The following is a 27,128-nucleotide window of genomic DNA, read 5'->3' as shown; positions in this document are numbered from 1 at the left end:
CCCCCATCCTCCTCCCTTCAGCCTGGCTGAGCCTTTCATTCTCTGCAAAGATGGATGTTGGTGGCTGCCTGGCCAATCCAGTCCCTCCTTAAACAATGTAATTTATTTTTCTGGGAGGAAATGAGCAAAGGGGAAGAGACTGTCTCAGCAGCCTCCCTCGCAGGCCTGGTGGCTGCAGAGCCCGGGTGGATTTATCACTTGTGGAGAGGTGGAGACAAATGACCCACTAAAATGGAGACATTAACAACACTGTCAGCTGAAACAGCTGAAGCCCCCTGTCCTGTCGCTGTATTTCACACTGCTCAGGTGTCCAGCGGCCTGGGCTAATGAGGCCCATCCATCAGGCCAGGAGAGCTGCTGGCGCACAGAGCTGCTCATTCATGGGCTGGGGCTGCTGCTTCAGACACTGGTGGGAATTTTCAGGGGAGCTTGGCGTATGAGGGTGGTGTGCCCTAGTCTTCTTTGGTGGACTCCACTCTCTTCTGACCAGCTCGGGGGTGCGGAACGACAGTGTTTGAAACTCCTAAGTCCACCTCCTTCCTACCAGGTGTTTGGCACAAAATACATAGCAGTTTACATGTGCCAGCTTGTGACCTTAAGTAAATTAATTAACCTCTCTGAGTCTCAAACATGTCCTCTATAAAATGAAGTGGGATGGTACCTACTTTGTGAGGGGAGGGGCTTGGAGGATTAAATAAAATGATGACATCAGTAATAAAGAGTAGTGGGTAACCAACCTGGACAGCATATTAAAAAGCAGAGACATTACCAACAAAGGTCTGTCTAGTCAAAGCTATGGTTTTTCCAGTGGTCATGTATGGGTATGAGAGTTGGACTGTGAAAAAAGCTGAGCGCCAAAGAATTGATGGTTTTTGAACTGTGGTGTTGGAGAAGACTCTTGAGAGTCCCTTGGACTACAAGGAGATCCAACCAGTCCATCCTAAAGGAGATCAGTCCTGAATATTCATTGGAAGGGCTGATGCTGAAGCTGAAATTCCAATACTTCGGCCACCTCATGCAGACTCATTGGAAAAGACCCTGAGGCTGGGAAAGATTGAAGGCAGGAGGAAAAGGGGACGACAGAGGATGAGATGGTTGGATGGCATCACTGAAGCGATGGACATGGGTTTGAGTAAACTCCGGGAGTTGGTGATGGACAGGGAGGCCTGGCGTGCTGCAGTCCATGGCGTCGCAGAGTTAGACACGACTGAGCAATTGAACTGAACTGAAGGCTGGGATGAGTTACAGCCCCGCCATCTGCCGGCTGTGATGGAGACTGCTGGCTGGCTCCCTACATTCACTCTCCCCTTCTCTCTCAGAAAATGTTCCTGCCTTGCTTTCTTCCTTTGTTTCTTTCCTTGCTAGGCAGGAGTGGCTGAGAATCAGGCCACATCTTCCAGCTCACTTTGTGGCAAGGTGTGACTTGCTGACTCAAAAGTCTGGCCAATAGGATTTGAGCAGCCGTGATGTCACCTGCACCCGCTGTGCTCTTAAAGGGCCGGGAAGTCCTCCCCTCGCCTCTCCCCTTGATTTTCCTGGTGCGGGGAGTGCAGACGTGGAGGGGGAGAGAAGCTGTCGTGGACTGTGTGGTAAGAGAAGTTCTGGGACTGGCAGAGCAACGAGACAGAAGGGGCCTGGGCCCCCGGTGCCGCCCCCGCCCTGTGGACAGCGAACGGGAGAAAGAGACGGCTTTCCGCTGTTGAAGCTGCCGGCTGGCATCTCTGGCGTCGCAAACGCCACTGAACAAAATCTGTCCCCGCTGGGGACTACCTCACCCACTCCCTCGGCCTGGATTCAGTGACACATTTGCTCCTGTGGACTTTGCCCAAACAAGACACTGGGGTGAGTTTTTGTTACGTGGGCAGATTTTTTTTTTTTTTCTTATTTAAGCTCTTTTATTGTGAAGTTGCTCAGTCGTGTGCGACTCTGTGCAGTCCCATGGACATTAGCTTAGCAGGCTCCTCCATCCGTGGAATTTTCCAGGGAAGAGTAGTGGAGTAGCTTGCCATTTCCTTCCGGGATTTGAACCCTGGTCTCCCACATTGCAGGCGGACACTTTACCCTCTGAGCCACCAGGGAAGCCCAAGCTATTTTATTAGGTACTTGCAAGTTGTATGGATGTGAGAGTTGGACTGTGAAGAAGGCTGAGTGCCGAAGAATTGATGCTTTTGAACTGTGGTGTTGGAGAAGACTCCTGAGAGTCCCTTGGACTGCAAGGAGGTCCAACCAGTCCATCCTAAAGGAGATCAGTCCTGGGTGTTCATTGGAAGGACTGATGCTAAAGCTGAAACTCCAATACTTTGGCCACCTCATGCGAAGAGTTGACTCATTGGAAAAGACCCTGATGCTGGGAGGGATCGGGGGCAGGAGAAGGGGACGACAGAGGATGAGATGGCTGGATGGCATCACCAACTCAATGGACATGAGTTTGAGTGAACGCCGGGAGTTGGTGATGGACAGGGAGGCCTGGCGTGCTGCGGTTCATGGGGTCGCAAAGAGTCAGACATGACTGAGCAACTGAAGTTTAGCTCAAATGAATACTTTTATATTTCTAATTTTTTAGTAATGATTTTCACCTTAAGATCCATTTGCTTGATATCCGTATAGCTGCACTGGCTTTCATTGTTAGTATACATATGAACACCTTTTCTGTATTTTTCAACTGTTCTCTATATTAGGAATCTTTCACATTCAGCCAGCATTTTTGTTTTTTTAACTGTCAGAAAGTCACTGACTTTGTGCTTCATTCCCATTTATTGTGATGACATTTGGCTTTTTTGACATCAGTTTACTTTGTGTCTTCTATTTGTCAGACTTCTGTTTTCTTTTATAAACTTCTTTGCCTTGTTTTTTAAAATTTATTTATCTTTGGCCACGTCGGGTCTTCATTGCCATGACGGCTTCTCTCTAGCTGAAGAGTAGTGGAGTAGCTTGCCATTTCCTTCCGGGATTTGAACCCTGGTCTCCCACATTGCAGGCGGACACTTTACCCTCTGAGCCACCAGGGAAGCCCAAGCTATTTTATTAGGTACTTGCAAGTTGTATGGATGTGAGAGTTGGACTGTGAAGAAGGCTGAGTGCCGAAGAATTGGCACTCCACTCTTCAGGTGTGGAGTTCAGGCTTCTCATTGCAGCAGCTTCTATTGTTGTCGACCACAGACTCAGGGCAAGTGGACTCAGTAGGTAAGGCTCCCGCGCTAGGACATGGGCTCAACAGTTTTGATGCACAGGCTCAGTTGCTCCATGGCGTGTGGGATCCTCCCGGACCAGGGATCAAACCTGTGTTTCCTGCACTGGCAGGTGGATTCTTTACCACTAAGCCACCAGGGAAACCCCCTCTTCTTTGCTTACTTTTAATTAGATTCTTTGCTCATTCCATCTTCCCCCTTTGTTATGTGCAAATTCGGACTCCTGTTTTCTCTGCTGGCTCCCCTGGAGAGAGACCCTCCTCTGAATTTCTGAAGATGGATTTAGCTTTCTCCTGCAGCCCCAGGGAGTAGTAACCGTATCCGCTTTGGGCTATTGAGGGCTAACTCTGCACAGTTCCTCTGCTGGCCCCCTTGGTGTCTGTTCTCTGCAGGTGTGATGGATTAAAAAGGCAGCTCAGAGAGGGCTGCCACTGGCTGAAGGCCACACAGCCAACAATGGCAGAGCTGGGATTTAGGGCAAAATACGCTCCCCTGGCCACCTGTTTCTGTGAGAGCCAGGTGGCTGTAGGGTGAGACGAGGGAGGCGCCTGGGACACAGAGTTGAAAGAGGCACCTCCAGGACTCCCCTGGAGGTCCAGGGGTTAAGACTGCGCTTCCACTGCAGGGGGCGTGGGTTTGATCCCTGGCTGGAGAACTAAGATCTCAAAAAAAAAAAAAGGACTCCTTTAGTTTATCAAGAGGCATCTCTGTCAGCTCCCCCTCCTCCTGGCTCTCTAAGGGAGGGCAACCCTAGACTGGCAGTTCTCAAAGCAGCAGCCTGCCCCCTAGGAGTGACTGTGTGAGTTTTGACTGTTGTCACGACTGGGGGGCACTACACGTGGGGCAGGTGCCTGCTTCATCCCACACACCTTAGACTTGAATGATTTTCAAATGTTCTGCCAGATATTTAAGTACAAACCCATTCATAATAACCGGAGTGGAGACCCTTAACTCCACTTTGACCCATAAATAGAGTACCTTTCACATGCTTTTAATAAACATTTTCCAGGGCTGCAATTACTGTGTGAACTGGGGAAGGCTGTATTCTGGTTTACTCTGAGCCTAACCATGGGTTGCCCTGCGGTTTGGAGCAATCACGTGATGGCTGCAGCAGCTCGATGGCTTTATGAGTGGCCGAGGCTGCGCACGCGTGTCCCCCTGCATTTGCTGGGCTGCATCCTCAGTGGCAGCACTTCTGGGTGCAAGGCTCTGTGCTCAAACGTTTCCCTACTGGAGCACACGTTATTGTGAGTATAAATACATGTGCTCAGTCGTGTCCAGCTCTTTACGACCCTATACACTGTAGCCCGCCAGGCTCCTCTGTGCATGGGATTCTCCAGGCAAGAATACCAGAATGGGTTGCCGTGCCCTCCTCCAGGGGACCTTCCTGACCTAGGGATCGACCACGTGTCTCACCTGCATTAGCAGGTGGATTCTTTACCACTATCGCCACCTGAGGAATCCTTGAGTACAAGTGACTTTCCCTTATTTCTTTCTTTTTTTTTCAATTTTTATTTTTACTTTAGCCCTTATTTCTTAAAAAAATTTCTTTTGATGTGGACCATTTTTAAACTCTTTATTGAATCTGTTACCATACTGCTGCTGCTTTATGTTTTGGTCTTGAGACATGTGGGATCTTAGCCCCCTGTGGATAGAACCTGCACCCCCTGCACTGGAAGGCGAAGTCTTAACCCCTGGACCACCAGGGAGGCCCTGCCCTTATTTCTCTCTGTATCACTGGATGTTGATCTCCAGGACAGTATGGTTTTTTTTTTTTCTTTTTTAAAATTTTTCTGGGGCAGGCCATTGTGGTTTTAAGGGGGTTTTATTATCCATCAGTATTTCATTTCAGGATAGTAAATGATCATTTCAAAACATCTGCTCAGTCAGTTCAGTCGCTCAGTCTAGTCTGACTCTTTGTGACCCCATGGATTGCAGCACACCAGGCCACCCTGTCTATCACCAACTCCCAGAGTTTACTCAAACTCATGTCCATTGAGTCGGTGATGCCATCCACTCATCTCATCCTCTGTCGTCCCCTTCTCCTTCTGCCTTCAATCTTTCCCAATGTCAGGGTCTTTTCAAATGAGATGCTTACTCCTTGGAAGGAAAGTTATGACCAACCTAGACAGCATATTAAAAAGCACAGACATTACTTTGCCAACAAAGGTCCATCTAGTCAAGGCTATGGTTTTCCCAGTAGTCATGTATGGATGTGAGAGTTGGACTATAAGGAAAGCTGAGTGCTGAAGAATTGATGCAACTGCGGTGTTAGAGAAGACTCCTGAGAGTCCCTTGGGCTGCAAGGAGATCAGTCCTGAATATTCATTGGAAGGACTGACGTTGAAGCTGAAACTCCAGTACTTTGGCCACCTGATGCGAAGAGCTGACTCATTTGAAGACGTTTGAAAACATCTGCTACACTGCCCTAAGAAACGCCCCTTGACAAGAGAAGGCCAGTAAACAGCAGCGACTGCTTCATGGACTTCCTTGTCATTCTCTAGGTGAGAACCAGAGGGCAGGTAGGGAGGTGTCCACAACCAGGGGCCTAAGCAGGTTCTCAATCTGCTTCTATCAAAGTTAAAGTTTATTTTGATCGCTGTCACATGCTTGGGCAGAAGTTCTTCTCAGTTAGGTCTGAACTTGGAAAAGGGGCTCTAGACTCCCCATCCCACCCCAGCAGTGGGGTTCAGGTAGGTTCACCAGAGACCAGCTCTTGACCTGGCACACTGGTCCTGGATTCATGTGATAATTCATGAGGTTCACACCACTGTTTTGGTCATATCCTGATGTATCATCCATATCAGTCAGCTCACTTGCTCAGTTGTGTCCGACTCTTTGTGACCCTATGGACTGCAGCATGCCAGGCTTCCCTGTCCATCACCAACTCCCAGAGCTTGCTTCAACACATATACATTGAGTCGGTGATGCCATCCAATCATCTCATCCTCTGTCGTCCCCTTCTCCTCCTGCCTTCAATCTTTCCCAGCATCAGGGTCTTTTCCAATGAGTCAGCTCTTCACATCAGTTGGCCAAAGTATTGGAGTTTCAGCTTCAACATCAGTCCTTCCAGTGAACACCTAGGACTGATCTCCTTTAGGATGGACTGTTTGGATCTCCTTGCAGTCCAAGGGACTCTCATGAGTCTTCTCTGACACCACAGTTCAAAAGCATCAATTCTTCGGTGCTCTGCTTTTTTCATGGTCACCCCGATAGCTATGATTAATATTTTCTCCTCTAAATTGAATGTAAGCCGTGCTGTGTGGTGTGTGGATCTCACTTCCCTGACCAGGGATCAAACCTGTGTCCCTGCATTGGGAGTGTGGCGTCTTAGCCACTGGAGGGCCAGTGGTAAGGACAGCCAGGTAAAGAAGGCCCTCAAAATCAGTTCATTTTTAAAGTTAAAGAAATCTGCTTTAAAAAGAAGTACTCAGAGTAAAAGCTGAAGTCCCTCTGAAGGCCCAAGGCACCTCCATGACCACACCTCCCTGACCTACCCTGCCCTTTGCTTGGTGCATCCCTGAGGCTCTCTGCAGGAAGCTCCAGCCTTCGGACCTTTGAACTCCTTGGTTCCTCTCCTGAAATTCCCTCTCTGATGCTCACTGCATCAGAGGGAAAAGTTACTTTTGAACTGTGGTGTTGGAAAAGACTCCTGAGAGTCCCTTGGACTGCAAGGAGATCCAACCAGTCCATCCTGAAGGAGATCAGTCCTGAATATTCATTGGAAGGACTGATGCTGAAACTGAAACTCCAATACTCTGGCCACCTGATGCAAAGAATGGACTCATTAGAAAAGACCCTGATGCTTGAAAGATTGAAGGTGGGAGGACTTCAGGGGATGACAGAGGAAGAGGTGGTTGGATGGTGTCACTGACTCGATGGACATGAGTCTGAGTAAACTCCGGGAGCTGGTGATGGATAGGGAGGCCTGGCGTCCTGCAGTCCATGGGGTCGCAAAGAGTCGGACACGACTGAGCGACTGAACTAAGGGATGCTCACTTGGCTTACTTCCTCTCCTCCCACCTCTGTTCGGCCGTCACCTCGCAGCCAGGCCGGCCTTGATCATCACATACACTCCCAGCCTGCCCACCCCTAGCGCCGCCTCTGTTCTCCACTCCCCACTTTGCTCTTCTCCCAGATGGCGGTCATCTGACATGCTTGTTACACTTAAGGTGCTGACTGCTTGTTCCCAGGCTGTGAGCTGAGTGAGGGGTGAGATGACCTGTGTGTTCTGCTCACTGCCCAGGCATAGCACCTGCAAGAGAGGCCGGCACACAGTAGGTGCTCAGCTAACGACTGGAGGGGTTAAGGCCTTGGAGGAGGAATATGGAGAGCTGGGGGAGGGAAGTGCAGGCAGGCCTCACTGAGCTGGAAGGTGAGAGTGGGAGCTGGGAGAGAAAGCCTCCTCTGGAGGGAGGCTGAGGCTGGAAAAGGACGAGTCTGGAACAGCAAGGGGAGGAGCAAGGAAAGAAAAGGGAGGAGCCTTCCAGGAGGCTGGACCGGTATATGCAAAGCCTACTAAGCTTCCCCTCTTCTGAGCCCCTGTCTCAGGACCTTCCATCTTCTTGTGGGTTTCATCCGCTGAGACCCTAAACATTTTTGCATTTCCTTAGAATCTGTTTCTGAGGCAGGAAGGGGGAAGCCAGGTTCCCCAAATTAAGCTCTGTGACATTAACAATCCACTTTCCAGGCCTCTGGGTGGGGGGGTGGCAGGCTCTCTGGGATGCTGTTGACAGGTCCAGACCCCGGACTTTAGCAGCTGTTTCTTTTCCAAGAACAGAGCTGCGGCCACCAGAACCCCTCTGCCCGTCTCCTCATGGGCCTGAGATCACAAAAGCGGGATTTTCTTTTTCATTAGCTTAATGCTGTCTTTATTAACTGGGAAGGGTTCCTGGAACATATGATCAGTGAGTATTAAATAAAACACACACACGTGCACCAGCTCCCCCACCAGCCTGCCCTGACGGAGGGTCTCTGGGCTCCTGAGCAGTTGTCCTAGAAACAACGCAAGGCCACCAGGGGCGGCAGCCAAAGGCACCGGAGAGGGGTTTGCAGAAGGAAGTGACTCAGGATGCTTCTGCGGTTTCTGAGTGGGCGTGGACCTGCAACCAAGGAGCCTGGAAAGGAGACAGGCTCAACAGAGGAGGGGGAAGCGCCCTGAGAGCTGCGTGGAGGAAGTACCTTTTTGGCTCCCTGCTCCTCTTCCACACCATCGCCGATCACGATGTAGACGGCCTTTCTGCCGAACCTCTGCATTATCCTCTCGAAGCAGCTCTCCTTCCCTGCATGCACAGAAGGAAAGGAGGATGCTCGGTGAGGACCAGGGGCTGCAGTGAATAATCACCGCTAATTAAGAGCTTACTTCGTGCAGCCGTCTTCTTAAGGACCTGGGATGAATCATTTCATCCTCGAGCAAACCTGGAGGTGTCCCTGTCCCCAGGCGACGGGATGACAAGCCAGAGGCCCAGAGTGGTTAAGAGGCTGGTCCACGGGGACCCAGCAGAAAGGCAGAACAGGGGTTTGAAACACACTCTGATGTCTGTGCAGCTGTCTGGTGTAAGAGCGATGGACCCGTTTTACAAGTTAGACGTGAAGCCCCGAGAGGTGAGGCGACCTGCCCAGGGTCCCAGGGTTAGGAAGCGGAAGCGTCGGGCTTCACGTGTCCGAGGGTGGGCAGCCTGGTGCCAGAGTGGCCCTCGTGAGATTCCCGTTTGTTTTTCTCTTGCTTTGTGTAGATGTTCTTATCATGTTTTCCTTCGTCCCAGGGGGCCAGGTAGTAGCATCAATCCTGGCACACTGAATTCAGATCTTAGCTCATCCTGACCTGGTCGGCAAGTTTAGGAACTACCATCATAACGAGAAGCGTGCTAATAGTGACAGCTGTGACTCTATGCTGGCGCCTGCTGAGCACTTCACTTCTATCAGCGTTTCTCAGCCTTGGTGCTCCTGACGTTTCGGGCTGGCTAATTTCTTTGCCGCCCTGAGCATTGAAGGATATCCAGTGCCATCTCTGGTCTAGAACGTTAGTAAAGGCTCTGCTCTAAGGAAATGCTTCCAAAGTATATATTATAAATTGATTTTTTCTCCAGAAAAAAAAAACACAGGTAAAAATGTCTCATCAAAAACATCTTAACTAGATTTTGTATTATTATACATTTTTAGGACACACCCACCCACCCACACACCCCCCCCCACACACACCCACCCACCAACCAAGACACAGTGCCCTCTACCCCTACCCCAGAAAAACTAATATTACTTGTCCTGATGACAAATGCTGCTGTTCATTTCTAGTTACTGAATTCTCTTATCTGATGAAAGCTCTGAGCTTAAGGTGTTTTATCTGTTAATAAGGGGGATTAGCAAATATGAAAGAGTTGTTGAACCAGGATAACACTAAATTGAGACACTCTTCTTGAAAGAGCATTAAAAAATCGACAGTCTTCTGTGTGGTTCAAGGTTAGGTCATTTAATGTACTATCTAAAATAAAACCGCCTCATGTACCATCCTGGGGTGGGAAATGTTTTCCTCTTCTTCCTTAGTAATAGAATTTCCCGAGTTTTCCCGGGGCCATTTAGCTATGGACTACATTTCCCAGATTCCCTGGCAACTAGCTGTGGCCACGTGACTAAGCTAGGCCATTAGGTGAGTAGATGTAAACCCCACCCCCAGTGTTATTTTTAGAATACTGGAGGTGTATCACCCCTTCCCCTTCCTCTTTTCTCCCTTCCCATAAGCTAGAATAACAATATGGCAGATTCTGATTTGACCATATACATGAGAATAAAATTAGAAGGGATGATGATGGGAAAAATGGGAAAAACCTGGCTTCCTGGGTGAATATGAACAGAATCACCCCATCAGCCTGGATCACTCGCCTCTGGTCTGGTCGACATCTGAGAGAAATTAGCTTTGGCCCTAACGTAATTAGGGTCTTCCCAAAGGTGGGGCTACTGGTAAAGAACCCGCCCAGGGATCGAACCCGCCTGCCAATGCAGGAGATGAAAGAGATGCGGGTTTGATCCCTGGGTCAGGAAGATCCCCTGGAGGAGGGCATGGCAACCCACTCCAGTATTCTTGCCTGGAGAATCCCACGGACAGAAGAGCCTGGCCGGCTGTGGTCCACAGGGTTGCAAAGAGTCAGACACGACTAAAGCGACTTCGCGCACACACATGCACTAATGTAATTAAACCCTTGTATTTGCGAGTATTTGTTAATAGCAGCTTTGTGCATATCTTACTAATATACTTTGGAAAACTGCAAAACTAAGCAATTTCTCTAGAAGCAGAGGTTAATCCCAGTGGGTTATGAGGGTGGTCTGGGGAATTTCGTCATGCCTCTGGACAAATTCTTTAACTTCCCTGGTGTCATTAAGCCTCTCATCCCAGCAGGCAAAGTTGACCTTACCCTCCCCGCTGTAGGTCTAGGCTCCCCTACCTGTCTTGGTTGCACTGTAGATGTTCTCAATAGGAAACACAGAGCCCAATCCGTACAGCAGGACTTTGGCCAGGGCGGGAATTAGTTGAGTGGTGGTGACCAGCACGTTGACACAGTTGGGCCTGAGGACAAAGAAGACTGTGGGTCAGAACTCGAGGATAGCGCAAGGAGTTTTGCAGCTGAGCCTGGAGTCGGTGGGAATGCTGGTGTGGTTTGGAGGCTCTGGCTAAGTCATCTTCAGGTGAGGGTGGATGGAGCTCCAGGATCCTCCAGCCATTCTTCTCTTTTAAGCCTCCTGACACATTACAATTGAATACAAGTGTAATACTTCTATTTACAAAGCAAATGTTTATTGCAAGGGTCACTAAAACAGCTGCAGGGACCTACTGGAAATGTGCCTGAGTGGCACGGAACAAGTGCAGGAGAGCAGAGACGTGAGGCCTGGCGTAAGGACTGGGAAGCACCTGCGAGTTCTGACGCCTGATCCTCCAAACCTGCAGTTATGGATTAACCTTCCCTGTCTTTGGGGCCAAATGTGTATCAGACAAAATGCATCAGTAGGGTGGATTCAGCTCATGGGCTGCCATTTTGTAACCATATGTTGGGTCACAAGAATTCTGATGTTGGTACAGAGTAATTAGTTCTCTGCTGCAGGTGATTTTTTTTTTTTTAAAGAGCAAGAGGCAATTTATTAGGAGGCCTAGAATGAAACTCGGAGAAGGCGATGGCACCCCACTCCAGTACTCTTGCCTGGAAAATCCCATGGATGGAGGAGCCTCGTAGGCTGCGGTCCATGGGGTCGCTAGGAGTCGGACACGACTGAGCGACTTCCCTTTCACTTTTCACTTTCATGCATTGGAGAAGGAAATGGCAACCCACTCCAGGGTTCTTGCCTGGAGAATCCCAGGGATGGGGGAGCCTGGTGGGCTGCCGTCTATGGGGTCACACAGAGTCGGACACGACTGAAGTGACTTAGCAGTAGCAGCAGAATGAAACTGGACTCCCCTGACCTCACTAAGGGCCCACCAGGTAAACTGTGGCATCCTATAAAATGGTTTTCACAGGGCGATGTTGTGGCTGCAGGGTGTTGTGGGCAAGAGCAGATGGGAGAAGACAGATCTACGGACAAAAGTCTTTAGCTCTGCTGGCCCCTGCTTGAGTCTCTGTAGCTATCTGCTCCTCTATGGGACAAGGTGTCCATGGTGCCTGGTACATCCCAGCTTTATCAAATGGCTGGAAAGTGTGCCAGGGAGAATTTGGAGAGCTCAATTGTCCCAGTGTGGAAGTGAAGGGGCCACCAGCCTCAAATGGGAGAAAGTTCAGTGGCACAAAGAGACACGGGGACTCCCACCTACCGGGAATTGATGAGGTTTAGTGCCTTCAGAGAGTGGGTCAGCCAGAGGTCGGTCAGAGCTTCCAGCTCGGCTCTGAGCTGCAGCCAGGTCTCTCTTTTGGGAGCTCCTATCAAGCCTGTGGACAAAACCAAAAAAACATATAGTTATCATTTTAGAGGTCTGGGGTAGTAGGCTGATGGAAAGGGAGTCTAGCTACTGTACTTTGAGGTTGCAGGTCAGGTGACACCCAAGGTCAACTTCAATCCAGTGAGCTAAATTTTATTTTGAGATTGACTGATAGGCTCAGTGGATGGATTGATCATTCACTGCCTCCCAGATGCTGACTTATTAAGCATTTTCTCTTTACATCCTGTATCTTGCTCTTTTCCAGACACACTTACTGAAACTCTTAGGATGCTGCCATCTATGGTGACCCCCGGGCTGGCGGCTGCAGCCCTCACTGGGCTGGTTCTGTGATGCAGAAATAGCTGGGGGCGGGGCAGCAGGAAGGGGCTGGGCAGCGGTGTTCTGCCAGCTGCCAGCTCCTTGCCTGTTGATACATCAGATAATTTCCCCTGAGCTGATGGGAAAGCAGAACAGCCCAACAGAAGCCCTGGGCATTTCCTGGGGCTTAGCTTGGATGACGACCCGAGGGCCTCTGTTGGCTGACTCCGTCTATGTCGCCTCTAATCCAAGCACACCCGCTTTCTTCCATCTGCGTGCAGAGATGGGTGAGCAGGCAGGGCCGACCCCAAAGCTCTCTGCTTCCCTCCTGCAGCTGACAGGCTTGGATGTGAGAGGCCATGAAGTGTGGGCAGAGGTGAAGTCACCAGCCCAGGACTGGCTCTGCCGCCTGGGCTGTGAGACTCTCTGACCGCAGTTTCCACCTTCATACATGTGTGATAAAAACTGATACCTGGCTTCCCTGGTGTGAAGAATCCGTCTACCAGCGTGGGAGACACAGGTTCGATCCGTGATCTGGGAAGATTCCACCTGCCACGAGGCAACTAAGCCCGTGCGCCACAACTACTGAGCCTGCGCTCTAGAGCCTGGCGGGGGGGGGGGGGGGGGGGGGCGCAACTACTGAGCCTGCGCTCTAGAGCCGGTGCTCTGCAAGAAGCCACTGCCACGAGAATCCCTTGCATCACAATGCGAGAGCTGCCCCCTGCTCTCTGCAACTAGAGAAAAAGCCCGTGCAGCAACGAAGACCCGGCACAGGCCAAAGTAAATCAATAGAAAAATTATTTAAAAGAAAGCTGCTACATTACAGAGGTGTTGTGAAGAGCAAAAAAGCCTTCATAACAGAGGCTAGCATGGAGGAAATGCTCAATAAACATTCGCTGTTGTCAGGACTGCAGCCTCAGACAAGGCAGAAAATCTGTCCTGAAGAACTGATGCTCTACCCGCAGAAAGCAGACAGAGAAGAATCTAAGACTCAAACGAAACTGAAAAGAACTAGTAATAAATGCTACTATTTACTGAGTGTCTGCTGCATTCCAGGCACAGAGTCCCGCCTTTTGTATGCATCAACAACAAACCTTTCAGTCACTAGGGAAGCAGGAATATTTTTATCCCCATTGCACAGACTTAAGAAACTAAGGCTCAGAGAGTTAGAAAGTGGCAGCGCTGGGACGAGAAGTGGATTCTGTCCAGTTGGAGACCCTGAATTCTTCCTGGGACTCTATTCTTTCCGGGAATGGGGTCAAGGTGTAGATGGCAGATTCTATTATCCGCCTACTCAAATTTAATTCCCTTTAGCGGCTAGTAGCTGGTTAGAGACATCGTGATAATCAAAAACATCCCCATGTGCCTCCCAGGGAAGAAGCAGCCTCAACTGTTCAGAGTCAAAGGCCTAGAGAATTCCAGAAATAGTGATCAAGGGCCCGATCACTGGTGAACCCACCCTGCCTCCAGCCCCTTCCAGGTTTCTTGTGATAAACCAATGCTCTCCTGCCACTGAAGCTGGTGGCTTTCACGACTTGGCTGCACAGTAGAATCATGCAGGGAACTCAGTAAGTCCCAAAGCCAAGCGGCAGCCAGGCCAAGGAAAGCAGAAGGGGAAATTCCTCAGGGGGTTCCAATATGAGCCAAGCTTGCGAACCAGTGTTTTCACGAATCACCTGGGAATCTTGTTAAAGACACAGATCTGACTCAGTTGCCTTAGGGAGGGGCCTGGGCGTCTACATTTCCCACCAGCTCCCAGGTGATGCTCATGTGGCTGCTCCAGGGGCCACAGTCTGAGTAGTGAGGGCTGAAGCCCGTGGCCCTTAAGCTTTCAACAAGCATCAGAATCACCTGGAGGGCCAGACAAGATGCAAAGGGCCAGGCCCACCCCAGAGCTGCTGATCTGATAGGTCTGAGGTGGAGACCAGAGAATCTGCATTTCCAAGGAGCCTCCTGGTAACCCTCATGCTGCTGGTCCGAGGACCAGAGGTGGAGAACCGCAGCGGGGCCGGAGGCGTGATCATGCACGGGCAGGACATGTCATCTCTTCCTCAGCCTCCCCAGACCCAAAGTGGGGGTGACGAGGTCCTAGTGCTCTCCAGAGGCCGCCACGAGGGCCGCCCTGGGTGAGCTAGGGTCTGCGGGCCTCTCAGAGCCTGGCACCGCACAGGTGGGGTGTGAGTGATAGCGTCCACTCTTGATGAGTTCCCTTTGGTCCAGGGGTGCGCCCCGGGCCCAGGCAGGCAGACCCTCTGAGCGCCGTGGGCGGGCCCCCCTCCCCCCTCACCCCCTCCCCCCCAACCCCCGGCCCGCTCACCACCGACGTTGTTCTTGTAGGTGTTGTACATCTCCTTCACCCGCCGGTAGCGGAAGGCCAGCTTCCTCATCCAGTCCACGCCGCCGTGCACGCCCGAGCCCAGGCACAGGTTGGCTCCCGGGGCCGAACTGTGGAAGCCGTCGGCGGAGAAGTTGTAGGTGCTGGGGAGGCAGCAGAGGGAGAAGAGACAGCGTTACTGTGGGGAGGTGGGAGCTTCTCACCAGGAGACCTGTGGGTGGGCTTAGGTCTGGCTGTGTCCCCAAACGTGCGAGGATGCTCTGAGTATCTGCATTCAGGGAGAAGCGGCATCCGGGCTTTCATTAACTTCCCAAACAACGGTGGCATCCTGAGCTCGTGCCAAGTCGGCATCCATTCTCTTTCTTTCTGGTATCAAAAACATCTGTCTTCTTTTTTTGAGGGGCAGTCATTCTGTTCCCTGCATGCAGTGGCCAAGCCAAGGAAAGCACTTTGATCCCCAAATCTGCCCTGCCTCACATGCCTCGAAAGGCCTGGCGGCTAACCCTTTCTTCCTCTGCTGTGAGTGTCTCTGTATCTTTCCATAGGCATTCCCCATGCTAATTTTATCTTTTAAATTAGGCCGAGTCAGATGTCTCTGGTGGTCCAGTGGTTGGGAATTCACTTGCCAGTGCGGGGGACACAGGTTCAATCCCTGGTCCCAGAAGATCCCAAGTGCTATAGAGCAGATAAGCCCCCCAGGCCACAGCTACTGAGCCCGCAGTGTAGAGCCTGTGCTCCGCAACAGGAGAAGCCACCTCAACGAGAAGCCTGCGCTCTGCGAGGAGAAGGAGCCCCTGCTTGCCCCAACTGTGCACAATGCTGAAGCCAAAAATGAAAAAAACAGGCAGAGTCGACTGCTGGTACTTTGCAGACAGAACCCTCCGTCAGCACGAATAATGCCCTGGGGACGTGTCAGAGCATCACAGGAAGTTAATGACAGGAGTGGCAGCTGGGAACCAGAAGGAGGAATTGTGGGCGATTCGTCACCTACAGCAGCTAGAGCGTGGGAGGGAAAACCCCAGCTCTCACGGAACATCATTTTCTTTCCCTCCACTGGAAGCCTGGTGCAGGTCTGCAAAATCACGGGACGTCACAAGGCAATGTGCAGACCAAAAACTTCCAAAGTGAAGGTCTCTTCAGAGAGAAAAAGCCTGGGTGTGGCGTGGGGAGCAGTTCAGCGTGGTACCAGGGCCTCTCAATGGCGGGGGTGGGGGGTGGCTGGCTGACGTTTATCTCTTCCTATTATTTTGTTGTTTCTGGATTGTCTGTGATGGGTTTGAGGGTGGAGATACGATGCACTAGGAGTGAAACAACACTGGGGAATTGTACCTTAGGTATCCCCAGTTCAACGCAGGTGCTGCGACAGAGAAAAGGGAATTTGGAAACGGGAAGTGCTGGGTCATTCTCTCCTGTGCGTGGGGCTCAGCCTGAATATCGAACTGGTGAAGACAAAACCCATACAGGAGCCACAGAGATGCTTTGCTGATGCCTCAAATTTGAAAGCTAATTTCACCACTGGGGCAGGCGGCCCAGGAGGACACTGACCGGGGTCCTCTTAACGCGAAAGGGCTCAGCTGCAGATGCTGGGATTCTCTCCAGAGGAGGCCGGATGGACAATCCCAGAGATACCAACAGGCTGACAGAAGCTGTTCTTCAGACAAATTCTTGCCCATATGGCCATAAACACACACACACACACACATGCACACACATTCACCTGGGTCATTTTTCACAGACATTTGTGAGTGTGTACAAGATTGGAAGCAAGTAAGTCATAATATCAGCAAGTGGTGAGTTGGAGATGGTAGATTCGAATAGGGGTGATCACAGTCTCTGCTCTGCTCTTTACTGAATTACTCAGATTTAAAAAGATGAGGAATTCCCTGGTGGCCCAGTGGTTAGGATTCCATGCTTTCATTGCTGAGGGTATGGGTTCAATCCCTGGTCAGGGAACTAAGATCTCCTAAGCTGTGTAGCATGACCAAAAAAACAAAAACAAAAATACAGATTGTGTGTAATTAACTTATTCGAGCACTAGCTTGATAATGTGGTATTTAATATAGTAACTTCTGAGATATTGAGAAGATTACTAAAAAAATGTTTTCTGCATGGAGATAAGATGTGGCAGTTCTAACAACTTGTTTGCATGACTCTGGTCCCAGATCTGACACCTGTGTCTCCCAGAGGCTCTCAGGTTAACCTGCCCACCCTGCTCTGCGTAGCACAGACTCTCCTCCCCACCATCCCTGAACCGCAAGGGAGGCTCCCCAGCGGGTCTGGCGCAGTGGATGCTGGCCCCAGAAGTTCTGCACAAGCTGGGACCAGCTCTCCTGAGGGCTGGAAGGGGAAATTATGCAGTCCTTCCTCTTTCCCAGAAAGATGCCGCTGGGTTTGTTACACAGAGGTGTTGCTGTCGCTTTTTTCTCAGACCCTCCCTTGGGTGGCGGTGATCAGGGGCGAAAGAGAAATAAAATATGCCCAACTAGTAAAAGGGAGCAGACGACATCTAATCAAAGGGACAGAGAGCCATTTAGTAAGGATTACTCATTGTGCTGGGCACTTTGCGAGCATATTCTTAACCTGAGGAAAAAGGGGGCTATGTGACTTTATCCCATCAGGGCTCCTCTTTTGTAGAACTGACACTTTTTCTTTTTCCACCTGAGAATTTTGCTTTATTGGGTGTCTGGATAAATACAAGGTTACTTCTTATCTGAGTGACCACCACTAAGTCTAATGTTAAGTGGAAATCATTACATAGCTTGTGTATATAAGGTCTCTTACTCTGGATTTAAAAAAATTTTTAACTCATTAGTTTTATCAAGTAAAGGAAATTTTATAAGAGTTTTTCAATTGACACAGTAAGGGAAAATATTTTGGATATTTCACAATATTTTATAAAAAAAATATTAAGACACTTTTTACTGAAATTTAAGTTTCACATTTTGTAGTATTTAAAACCACTGATATGAATAGCCTGATGAGTGATATTCAACTATAATTGTTTTTACATATGTTGGGAAAATATGTATTTTTTATGAAAGTCAGTGGATTTGATAAATTGCAATACAAAGACCATGTCCCTAGGAAGACAAATTATAAGAGGGGATGTTCATAAGGTTTGAAATACAAATGTTGTTACTAAGGAGAATCATATGCCCCAAGAGCCCACGCTTTAAATTGCCACATGCTCCGTCCTCTCTACTGTCAAGGTTCTCATCTTGCTAGAGAATTTTGTTTTTTCATTTAATTTCTATCAACTTCTTTTCCTTTTTCTTTTAAAAGTCTGTGGAAGAACAGCTTCAGACCACTTCCCATCCAGTGGTCTGAGCACCGCAGTCTCCAATGAGGAGCCGCTGGGCAGACACAGAGGGCGTCCGTGTGACTTTAGACCCATCTGTGACCTTGGTTGAGTGGCAGTGAACTTGGGTGCTGGGGCATCCATGCACCCTAACATTCGTCCTTTTCAAAAGCGGCTTGTTCTTCTTTTTCAAACTCTTCTGGATCCCTGCAGAAGCAGAGCTCCGGCACAACCTCCTGGGTACTCACGGGAGATGGTGCCGCGCATGTGCAGGGCTTCCCGGACCAGTATCCACCGCATCGGACCCGCTGGCGAAGCTCCCTTGGTATTGCAGGGACGGCTTGGAGGAGAGTCTGTGCTACACAGAGCAGCGGTGGGCGGGTTAACCCGAGAGCCTCCGGGAGAGACAGGTGTCAGCTCTGGGATCTGTAGCCACCAGTATCTCCTCCCTGGGTAGTGCAGAAAGGCTAGAGGATTTCTTCTTGAAAAACACTGACTCAAAACTCAGAGGACACCCTGGGGAGATGGCTGGATGTTCTGCCAAGAGGCGGAGGGCAGGGCAGGGTGTCCATGAATCCTTCCTCCCCAACTTACCAGCTGTGTCAGACTGGGCAAGTTACTTAACCTCTCTGTACCTCCTGTTCCCCAGTATAAAATAAGGATGATAAGAGCCACTTTTTCCTAATTGCTGTGAAGGTGCAAAGAGGTAAGCCACGCGAAGCATCTGGAACAGGGCATGGTGCAAGATACGGACGATACCACTGTTGCTTTTTACGGTGTTTTTCTTTTAATTAATTATATTTCGGCCACCTTTGTGGCACGTAGGGTCTTAGTTCCCTGACCAGGGATCAAACCTGTGACCCCTGCCTTGGAAGCAGAGAGTCTTAACCATTGGTCCACCAGGGCAGTCTCAGTTTTTACTATTAACTGAGAAAAAAAGGGGGAGGGGCATTTGATGCCTAGCACACAGTAGGTCCTTAACAGATATTTCCCGAATGAACACATGGGGAATTTGGCTCCTAGAGGCAAAAAGCACCCTTGGATTGTGGATTCTTGAAGTGAGGTACCAACAGCTCAGCTCGAGTCGGGGTTCAGAGGGCACTGCTTTCGATTCAAGCCAGCCACTACAGCAGAAAGGATAAAACGGAACACTGGTCGCTTATTGCTTTGAAAGGGAGGGTGGTTCCCAGGGATGACTTCATGGAAAGGACACAATTAGCCTTGATCTGGGATTTATTTACTCCATAAATTGAGCAGTCCTGGCGGGCCCTGGAGCCTGGCTGGTCCTGGCCAGGCCTGACTGCAGAGGATTTTCTGAATGGCTAATTAAAGCGAAGCAGGCGATGCCCACCAATCACTTCTAACTGAGCTGGGCTTTGAAAAGACTTGCAGGGCTCAGTAACAGATACTTTGATTTCTTTTTTTGGAGTAAGTTGGAAGACACACCTCAGAAGCCAATGCTAAGCGAAATTACCACAAACGGCCCACAAGCAAAATATCGTTTTGGTCTCACAATACTTTTGATGGGCCGAGAAGTGCTGAATAGTGATCATTTTGATAAGCACAGATTAACAAGGGTTCTGTTTTTATAATGGGCAGGCTTGGAACATTCCTCAGCCACATTCTTCAGAAAGCTGTTCTCATTTTGAGCAGTTGGGGACCTTATTTCTGGAATTCATGTCCTAGGAGTGATTTTCCTAGAAAACCAACATGCCATTTATTAATTCAAGAAATATTTTTGAGTATTGACTGTTGATCTTATATCAAATAATATATACATAATGAGTGCAGTCAATCCTTGGGAAAAGGTGTACTAAACTCTTGATGGTAGTGATTCTGGGAGGCAAGCTTAGCAGTGGTGTATGACAGTTTTTACAATATGCATGCATTTATTCTGTTTTTATAATATTTTAATGCTCTATTTTTTGCCATGTACATGCAGCTTGCAGGATCTTAGTTCCCTGACCAGGGACTGAACCCGTGCCCCCATGCATGCATTACTTTGGTAAGCAGGGGGAAAAGAGACCCACAAAGAGATCAGCAGAAGCAGAGTTACAGGGAATTTGTGGAAAGCTCAGCCCCAGTAATTGGAGATGATGCGGAAGAAGCTGCAGGGTCGGGGGCACGATTGTGCTTTTTGAGTTCAGAGAAATAAGTCCCAGTTATGGTGGTGGCAGGCACACCCTGGCCCTGATAACCAGCCTCCTCTCTGTGTCCCAGTGATAGGTGAGCTTGGTTCATAATCAGAAGGGGCATTTTTGACTCCCTGAATTCCTACCTTAAATCTTGCCCATTGTCATCAGATGAGACATCGTCCACGTGGATCTGGTCACAATCCTACGGAGAATTTGGCAAGAAGAGAAAAAGGGAGATATGTGACTGGTGAAGCTGATGCAGCCTTTGAGAGCTGATTTCATAAGCTGGAGGATGAAGGAGCATTGGACTGGGAGTCAGGAGTCCTGAATTCTAGTCCAGACTTTGCTACTAAATGTTGGATAACCTTGGGTAAGTCTCACCCTCTTCTGCCTTTGGTTTCCTTATGAAGGAGCGGCTTGGCTATAAGGGGTGGTGATGACTCTCTAATTTATCATGCACACCCTGAAAGTATTGCAGTGTAAAGGGGGCTGCTATTAGTAATATACTGGGAGGACAGGCACAAAATAGGACCGATGCAATCTCCCTCTGTCCCCAGGCACACTAGGACCTATGGTCGCCACGGCCATACAGTGGAAGCCTTTGCTTTGTTCAAGGTGCTTCCTCTGTGTGGAGGGCTCACTGCTTTCATCCGCTTAGTGAACCTTGCATCCTTCAAGTATTAGCTTCAGGAGATACCCCCTGCCCGAGTTCCCCTCTGTGTCCCACCATCTGTGACCATCATTTATTGAGCACATACTATGTGCCAGGCATATAGTTTGGGCTTCCCTGGTGGCTCAGAGGGTAAAGCGTCTGTCTGTCTGCAATGCAGGAGACCTGGGTTTGATCCTGGGTGGGGAAGATCCCCTGGAGAAGGAATGACAGCCCATTCCAGTGCTCTTGCCTGGAAAATTCCACAGACTGAGGAGCCTGGTAGGCTACAGTCCATGGGGTCGCAAAGAGTCGCACACGACCGAGCAGCTTCACTTCTACTTGTGCCAGGTTACCCTTTCAAGCGCTGGCCATTCAATGGATTCCAGTAACAAGCTGCCGGCCACCACTCATGTTCTCTTCACAGAACTACCTTAACACATGGCAGTTAAGACAGAGAGGAGGGGAGGACATTGGTGGGCACGTGACCCAGGTTCAGCCAATCAGAGAGACCCAGGGTCCTCTGGCCACAGTGATTGCTTCAGAGATGAGGGTGTGGTCTCAGATGGACCAATGAGAACCAGTCCTGGGACTTTTGAAAAAGAGGAGCTCTCCTTTCCCTGGGGCTGCTGGATGGTGGGGTTAAGCCTGGGGCTGTTAGAGGAAAGCAGGTCTGGGAGCTGGAGAGACGAATGAGGTCCGATCACATGACTCGCTCTATCCCGCCACAACTGAGAGGAGGCCACCCTGACCCCTATAGTAGGCTGAACCACAGCCCCCCAAAGATGTGTTATGTCCTAATCCCAGAAACCTTACAGGGCAAAAGGAACTCTGTAGATGTGATTAAGTTAACCATCTCGAGATGGGGAGAGTATGCTGGTTGGATCCTGAATGTAATTACAAGGGTCCTTGCAAGTAAGAGGCAGAGGGGTATTATTTGATGACAGAGATGAGAACTGGAGTGAGGTGCATTGAAGGTGGAGAAAGAGGCCACAAGCCAAGAAATACAGGTAGCTGCCAGGAGTCGAAAAAGGCAAAGAAACAGTTTCTCCCCTTAAAGCCTCCAGAAGAAACCAGCTCTGCCGACATCTTTGGCCCAGTGAAATTGATTTTGGACGTTTGACCTCTAGAGCGGTGTTGTTTTAAGCCACTAAGTGTGTGGTAATTTGTACAGCAGTCACAGGAAAGGAATACACGGACGTTTCTGTTTAAGGGAGTGGAGAGGGGTTTCCTGCAATTGGCAACCAAGAGGCAAGAGTGATGCCAGTGCCCCCAAGGAAGTCACATGCAAGTCCCACCAACCCTGTGAAGAGCTCCACCTCCAGCATAAAGTACATTCAGGTGAAAGATCTATAAGGCAAAAATCACGAGTGCGCTGTGCATGCCACCTTGGTACTGATTAGAGCTCAGGCTCTGGAATCTGATTGCCTGGGTTTGGATCCTGGATCCAACCACTGCCTAGCTCTGTGACCTTGAGCAAATGACACAGCCATCCTGAACCTCAGAGGTCAGACTGGCAAATGGAGATAACAACAGAACCTGCTTACATGGTTGACGAGAGAAAAAACGCCTGGTGCTACATAAATGTTAGCTTTGATTACTGTGTTAAGATTTGTAAACATCCACGTTTTGGGTTTTGCAAGACAATTTCAGGGAGTAGAGACCTCCTAGTAAAGACTGTTAGAGAAGACACACGTGGAACTCTGAGCTTGACCTCGGAGAAAAAAACTGTTTGTTACATCCCTGGACTCCTCACAGGAGGAGACACGCTGGGGAAAAAAATGGTGCTATCAACATTTTGAGCAGATTTCTTTTTACACAAGGAGGAGGCTGGAATTCATCTTTGAGGACAGGAGCTTTGCTGGGGGATAATGGAACCACCTTCCCATCACTTGTGAGAGATATACAGCAGGAACCTGGTTGTCATGGAGATACAGGGGGCAGGGTGGAGACAGTCACACCTGGGGAAGCCTGGGCGGCCTTGTGGGGATCGAGGTCGGAACCTAGAAGGAGTGGTGTGGCGCTGACCCCTCCCTGGCCTCCTCAAGGGGCTGTGGACGGGAAGGGGGTTTGCTGAAGCCTTTGGCTTGGAAAGAGGTTTGTGCCCAGAGTCCTTGGCCTGCTTTGCCCACAGTTCTGTGGCAGTGCTAAAATAGGACTTGGGGTCCTGTGGTATGGGACCTGGTGTGTCTCAGGTCCCTGGCAGGGGGCTGGTGCGCTCTGACATGCCTGGATGGGAGCAACAGCAGGGACATCCACCCAGGGGCTTCCTTGGGGTCAGCCCTGGGCAGAGGGCAGCCAGACCAGAGGGCAAGTGACATGGCGGACGCTCAGCAGTGACCCCGATTGACAGACTCTCTGGGTAGTAGTGGAAAAAAATACCTGGGAGGCACTGAATGACCACTCTTTGAGCTAGCAAACATCTGGCTGACACCTACGCCATTTCTACTTATGATTCCACATGGCCTTTCTTTCCATGCACTCAGGATTCTAATCTCTTGGTGGTATAATTGATCCCCGTCCCTGAGACGGCATATTCTTTCCTAAAGAGTGGTGATGGCACACCTCCGACTGAAAAGGTTCGATAATCATGTTATCTAATACAGTAGCAATCAGCCACACATGGTTCTTTATAGTTAGTCGATTAGAATTAAATAGAGGAATTCCCTGGTGGTCCAGTGATTTAGCATCTGCCTGCCAATGCAGGAAACAAGGGTTCGATCCCTGCTCCAGGAAGATCCCACATGCCACAGGGCAACTAAGCCCGTGTGCCACAACTACTGAGCCCACGCACCCTGGAACCCAGGCTTCGCAATGAGAGAGGCCACTGCAGTGAGATGCCCACACGCTGCAGCTAGAGAAGGCGCGTGTGCAGCAGTGAAGACCCAGTGTGGCCCAAGATAAATAAATTTAAAAACTCAGTGGAAAATTCAGTTCCTTGGGTCTATTTCATGGGCTCCATAGCCAAATGGAGCCAATGGCTACCGTACTGGATGGTGTGTTTCCATCACTGCAGAAAGTTTCACTGGACAGCACAGCTCCGGAGGGACAGAGGAACAGGGTGGACAATTTCACTGCTGTGTTGACAGGTTCAGTTAGGGAAGAGCTTGCAAGCTGGCCAGGAGAGGTATCTCATCTAGCCTAAACTGTCTTAAAACAGTAAAACAATTTTTGGAACAACAGCCTTCTCTCTCCCTGCCTCTCTCCCTCACTTCCCCTTCCTCCCTTCTCTCTCTCTTCTCCTTTCTCCGTCTCTCCAGATTTTCTGCTACTTTGAGAATTTACATGCTCTGGCAAGGCAGGGCTTGCATGCCTCTGTCCTGACCATCCACAGCCTCAAGCTCCATCTCCACTCCTCCACAGCCTCTGCTGGGTTTTCCTCACTTTACCTCACCTGGATCCCTGTGGGCATCCTCGTTTCAGACCCCTGATCCAGAGCAACGTCATTTAGACAGAAGGATCCTAGGGCCCGCCATCCTAATAGGTTAACGAAGACTGTATTGAAAAGCCAGTGCTGACTTCCCAGACCCAGGCACCGAGGAGAAATTAATAGCAGATTTCCCCAGTCCGTTGCTTTGCCTGAAATTAGAAAAACACTGCCCAGTGGCCCCCGGTCCTTCCCTCAGGCTTGAAAGCTGCTCCGGGGGGTCACCCAGGCTCTCGGGCCCCTGGGCAGGGTTCCCTGCACTTTCCCTGACGTCAGGGGAAAGGCATGCGGGAAGGCTCTGGTTTTCTCATCTTCCAGGGGATTGTTGGGGGCGCTAAAGTGTGACAACAGTAGCGATCACATTTCGGGCTTAATAAAATACCATGACGCTCAGCTAGACGCTACCTCATACTCCGCCAGCTGACCTGGATCGAGTTACCTGCCGAGCCGGCACTGAGGGGAGCGGGACAGGGTGGAGGATGTGAGGATGGGCTGGGTCCCGGGGGCGAGGACCCCTGGCTCCTCAACTGGGCTGGGTCCTTGGGGCAAGGACCCCCGGCTCCTCAATTGGGCTCACGCTGAGGATGCCAGCTTCTCACTGCCCAGGGTGCCTCTGGCCTCTCTGGACTCAAAGTGTGACTATAATTTGGGGGGGGGGGAATCTGAGCAGGAACACCCTTCCAAGACAGAGTGGTGGGTTCCTGTGGCCTTGACATTGGTGAGCCGCAGTGGTGCTGAGGAACTGACGGTTGCTGACCCAGAGAAACACACACAGAGTCCTGCGCAAGGAGGCCGGTCACCCCGGTGAGAAGCTGCAGTCACCTGCAGTTCCCTCATCTGGGTCACGGTGGAATGAACTGTGGTATATCCATTCAGGACACTCCTACCCGGCTGCTCAGAAGAAAGACGGAGACTGTTAGGCTAGCACAAAGATGTCCTGCAGGGCCAAAAGCGGCAGACTAGAGATGGAGACAGCCAGTATCCCCGGGGTCTACACTGATGAAAAACCACGGGGTTGCAAAGAGTCGGACATGACTGAGTGACTGAACAGAACTGAAAAACAAAATTCCGTGCTTGTGCCATTCTGTCCGGCCACCTGTTGTATAAATAAAGTTTTATTGGAACACTGCCATGTTCATTCATTTACTTCCGGTCTGTAGCTGATTTTGCCCTGCAACAGGAGAAGTGAGTAGTTGAGAGAGAGACAGTCTGACCCCGAAACTCTTAAAATATTTACTCTCTGGCTCCTGACAGAAGAAGATGGTGGACCTCTGACTCAGACTATTACAATCACCTCTTCATTTCTACCCTCCATCTTTCCAGCCTAGTTTTCATCCAGGAGCCAGAGGGATCCTGCTAAACCCTAAGACAGATCCTGGCCCTCCCCTGCTCAAAACCCCACAGTGGCTCCCACCTCCCTCCGAGTCCTCACCATGACTCAGGTCCCACTCGTCTGCACACCCTGCCACTCATCACTGGATTCCACCCCCCATCTCCCAACACACTGCAGACATAGCCTCTGCTAGTCCTTCAACAACCCTCATCCTCTTGCCCCAGGGCCTTTGCGCTTGCTGTGCCTTCTGTTCTGAATGCTTCTCCCTCTCTCTGTCCAACTATCTAAAGCCTGCAAAGGTTTGTTAATGTCACTGCCTTTGTAAAAACTGCCCCAATTCTACCCCATTTCAGGACAAATGTTTCTCTGTTTCTGCAATTTGTGGGGCCTGTAGGATGAATCTAGGCCTGATACACTGGCTGATTTATTTTATCTACTGAACTGGGAAATCGTAAAGTAGTGTCCATTTTTTTTTTTTTAACTGGTTTTTGCAAGGTCAGAGAGTACAGCACAGACTCTGGGATCTGGGTCAAATTCTGACTCTGCTACTTTCTAACAGAATGAACTTGGACAAGGTATTGAATCTTTTTGACTCTCAGCCTCTTTGTAATTGAGCTGCAGAATGGTACTTCCCACATAGAGTTTTGTAAGGACTGAATGAATCAATACAGATAGAGCACTTTGAAAAGTCCCTCGACTGTAGAAAATACCACATACACGTTTGTCTTGATTATTGCTAGTATTACTATTGTGAATTCCATAGCTTCAAACTGAATTGAGTTCACCACTGCAAGAGATTCATGGATGGTCAGTTCTGCTGATGAAACAATTTAGAAGCAAAGCAGAACCCTGCAGTCTTCAGTCCTAATCCCATGGACACATCAGGATGCTACACATTAATACATCTCAGGGAATGGGGCAGAAGAGAACGGGGGTAGACACATTCAGTTTCACGTGGCCTTGACTTTGTAGTTGGCCTACAAAAGCCCAACCCTGGGTTCCAGTACCAGCTCTGCCATTTCCTAGGTGTGTGACCTTGGGCAAGTTACTGGATGAGTCTTCAGTTTTTTTTTTTTTTTACAATAAACTTTAAATTTTAGAATAGTTTTAGATTTACAGAAAAGTTATGACCATAGTATAGGGCATTCCCATATACCACCACATGCCCAGTTTCCCTTATTGTTAACATCTTATATTCAAACAGCTTGTCACAACTAATAAATATCACTGAATTATTATTAGCGACTGTCTATTTTTAATTCCGGTTTTCCACTACTGTTCTTTTTCCCTTCCAGGATCCCGTCTGGGGCACCACGTTCTATTTTTTTGTCTTGTCTCTTTAGGTTCTTTTGGGCTGTGACAGCTTCTCAGACTTTCCCTGGTTTTGGTGACAGTTTAAAGGAATGCTGGTCAGGTATTTTGCAGAATGTCTCTCAACTGGGATTTCTCTGATGTTTTTCTCATGGTTAGACCAGGGCTAGGGGTTTTGGGGAGGAAGATCACAGAGGTAAAAGTGCCGCTCCCAACACGTCCCATCAAGCGTATG

The 27,128-nt window shown here is 49.6% G+C and overlaps 1 protein-coding gene across 1 annotated transcript in view; it reads right to left on the bottom strand.

Moving 5' to 3' along the window:
* EYA2 (EYA transcriptional coactivator and phosphatase 2) overlaps positions 1 to 27,128 on the bottom strand; it is a 258,893-nt gene that overhangs the window by 3,103 nt on the left and 228,662 nt on the right. The window contains exons 11-15 of the mRNA XM_069548701.1: positions 20,317 to 20,375; positions 14,723 to 14,883; positions 11,983 to 12,097; positions 10,628 to 10,749; positions 8,370 to 8,470 (exon numbers count right to left, since the gene is read on the bottom strand). Of these exons, the coding sequence (XP_069404802.1) occupies positions 8,370 to 8,470; positions 10,628 to 10,749; positions 11,983 to 12,097; positions 14,723 to 14,883; positions 20,317 to 20,375 (558 nt within the window). The remainder of the gene's footprint in view (positions 1 to 8,369; positions 8,471 to 10,627; positions 10,750 to 11,982; positions 12,098 to 14,722; positions 14,884 to 20,316; positions 20,376 to 27,128) is intronic.

This window comes from Ovis canadensis, chromosome 13, assembly GCF_042477335.2.
Source record: "Ovis canadensis isolate MfBH-ARS-UI-01 breed Bighorn chromosome 13, ARS-UI_OviCan_v2, whole genome shotgun sequence".
NCBI classification, from domain to species: Eukaryota; Metazoa; Chordata; class Mammalia; order Artiodactyla; family Bovidae; genus Ovis; species Ovis canadensis.
The sequence above is the reverse complement of the archived record's forward strand: the minus strand, read 5'-3'. Positions and strand labels throughout refer to the sequence as shown.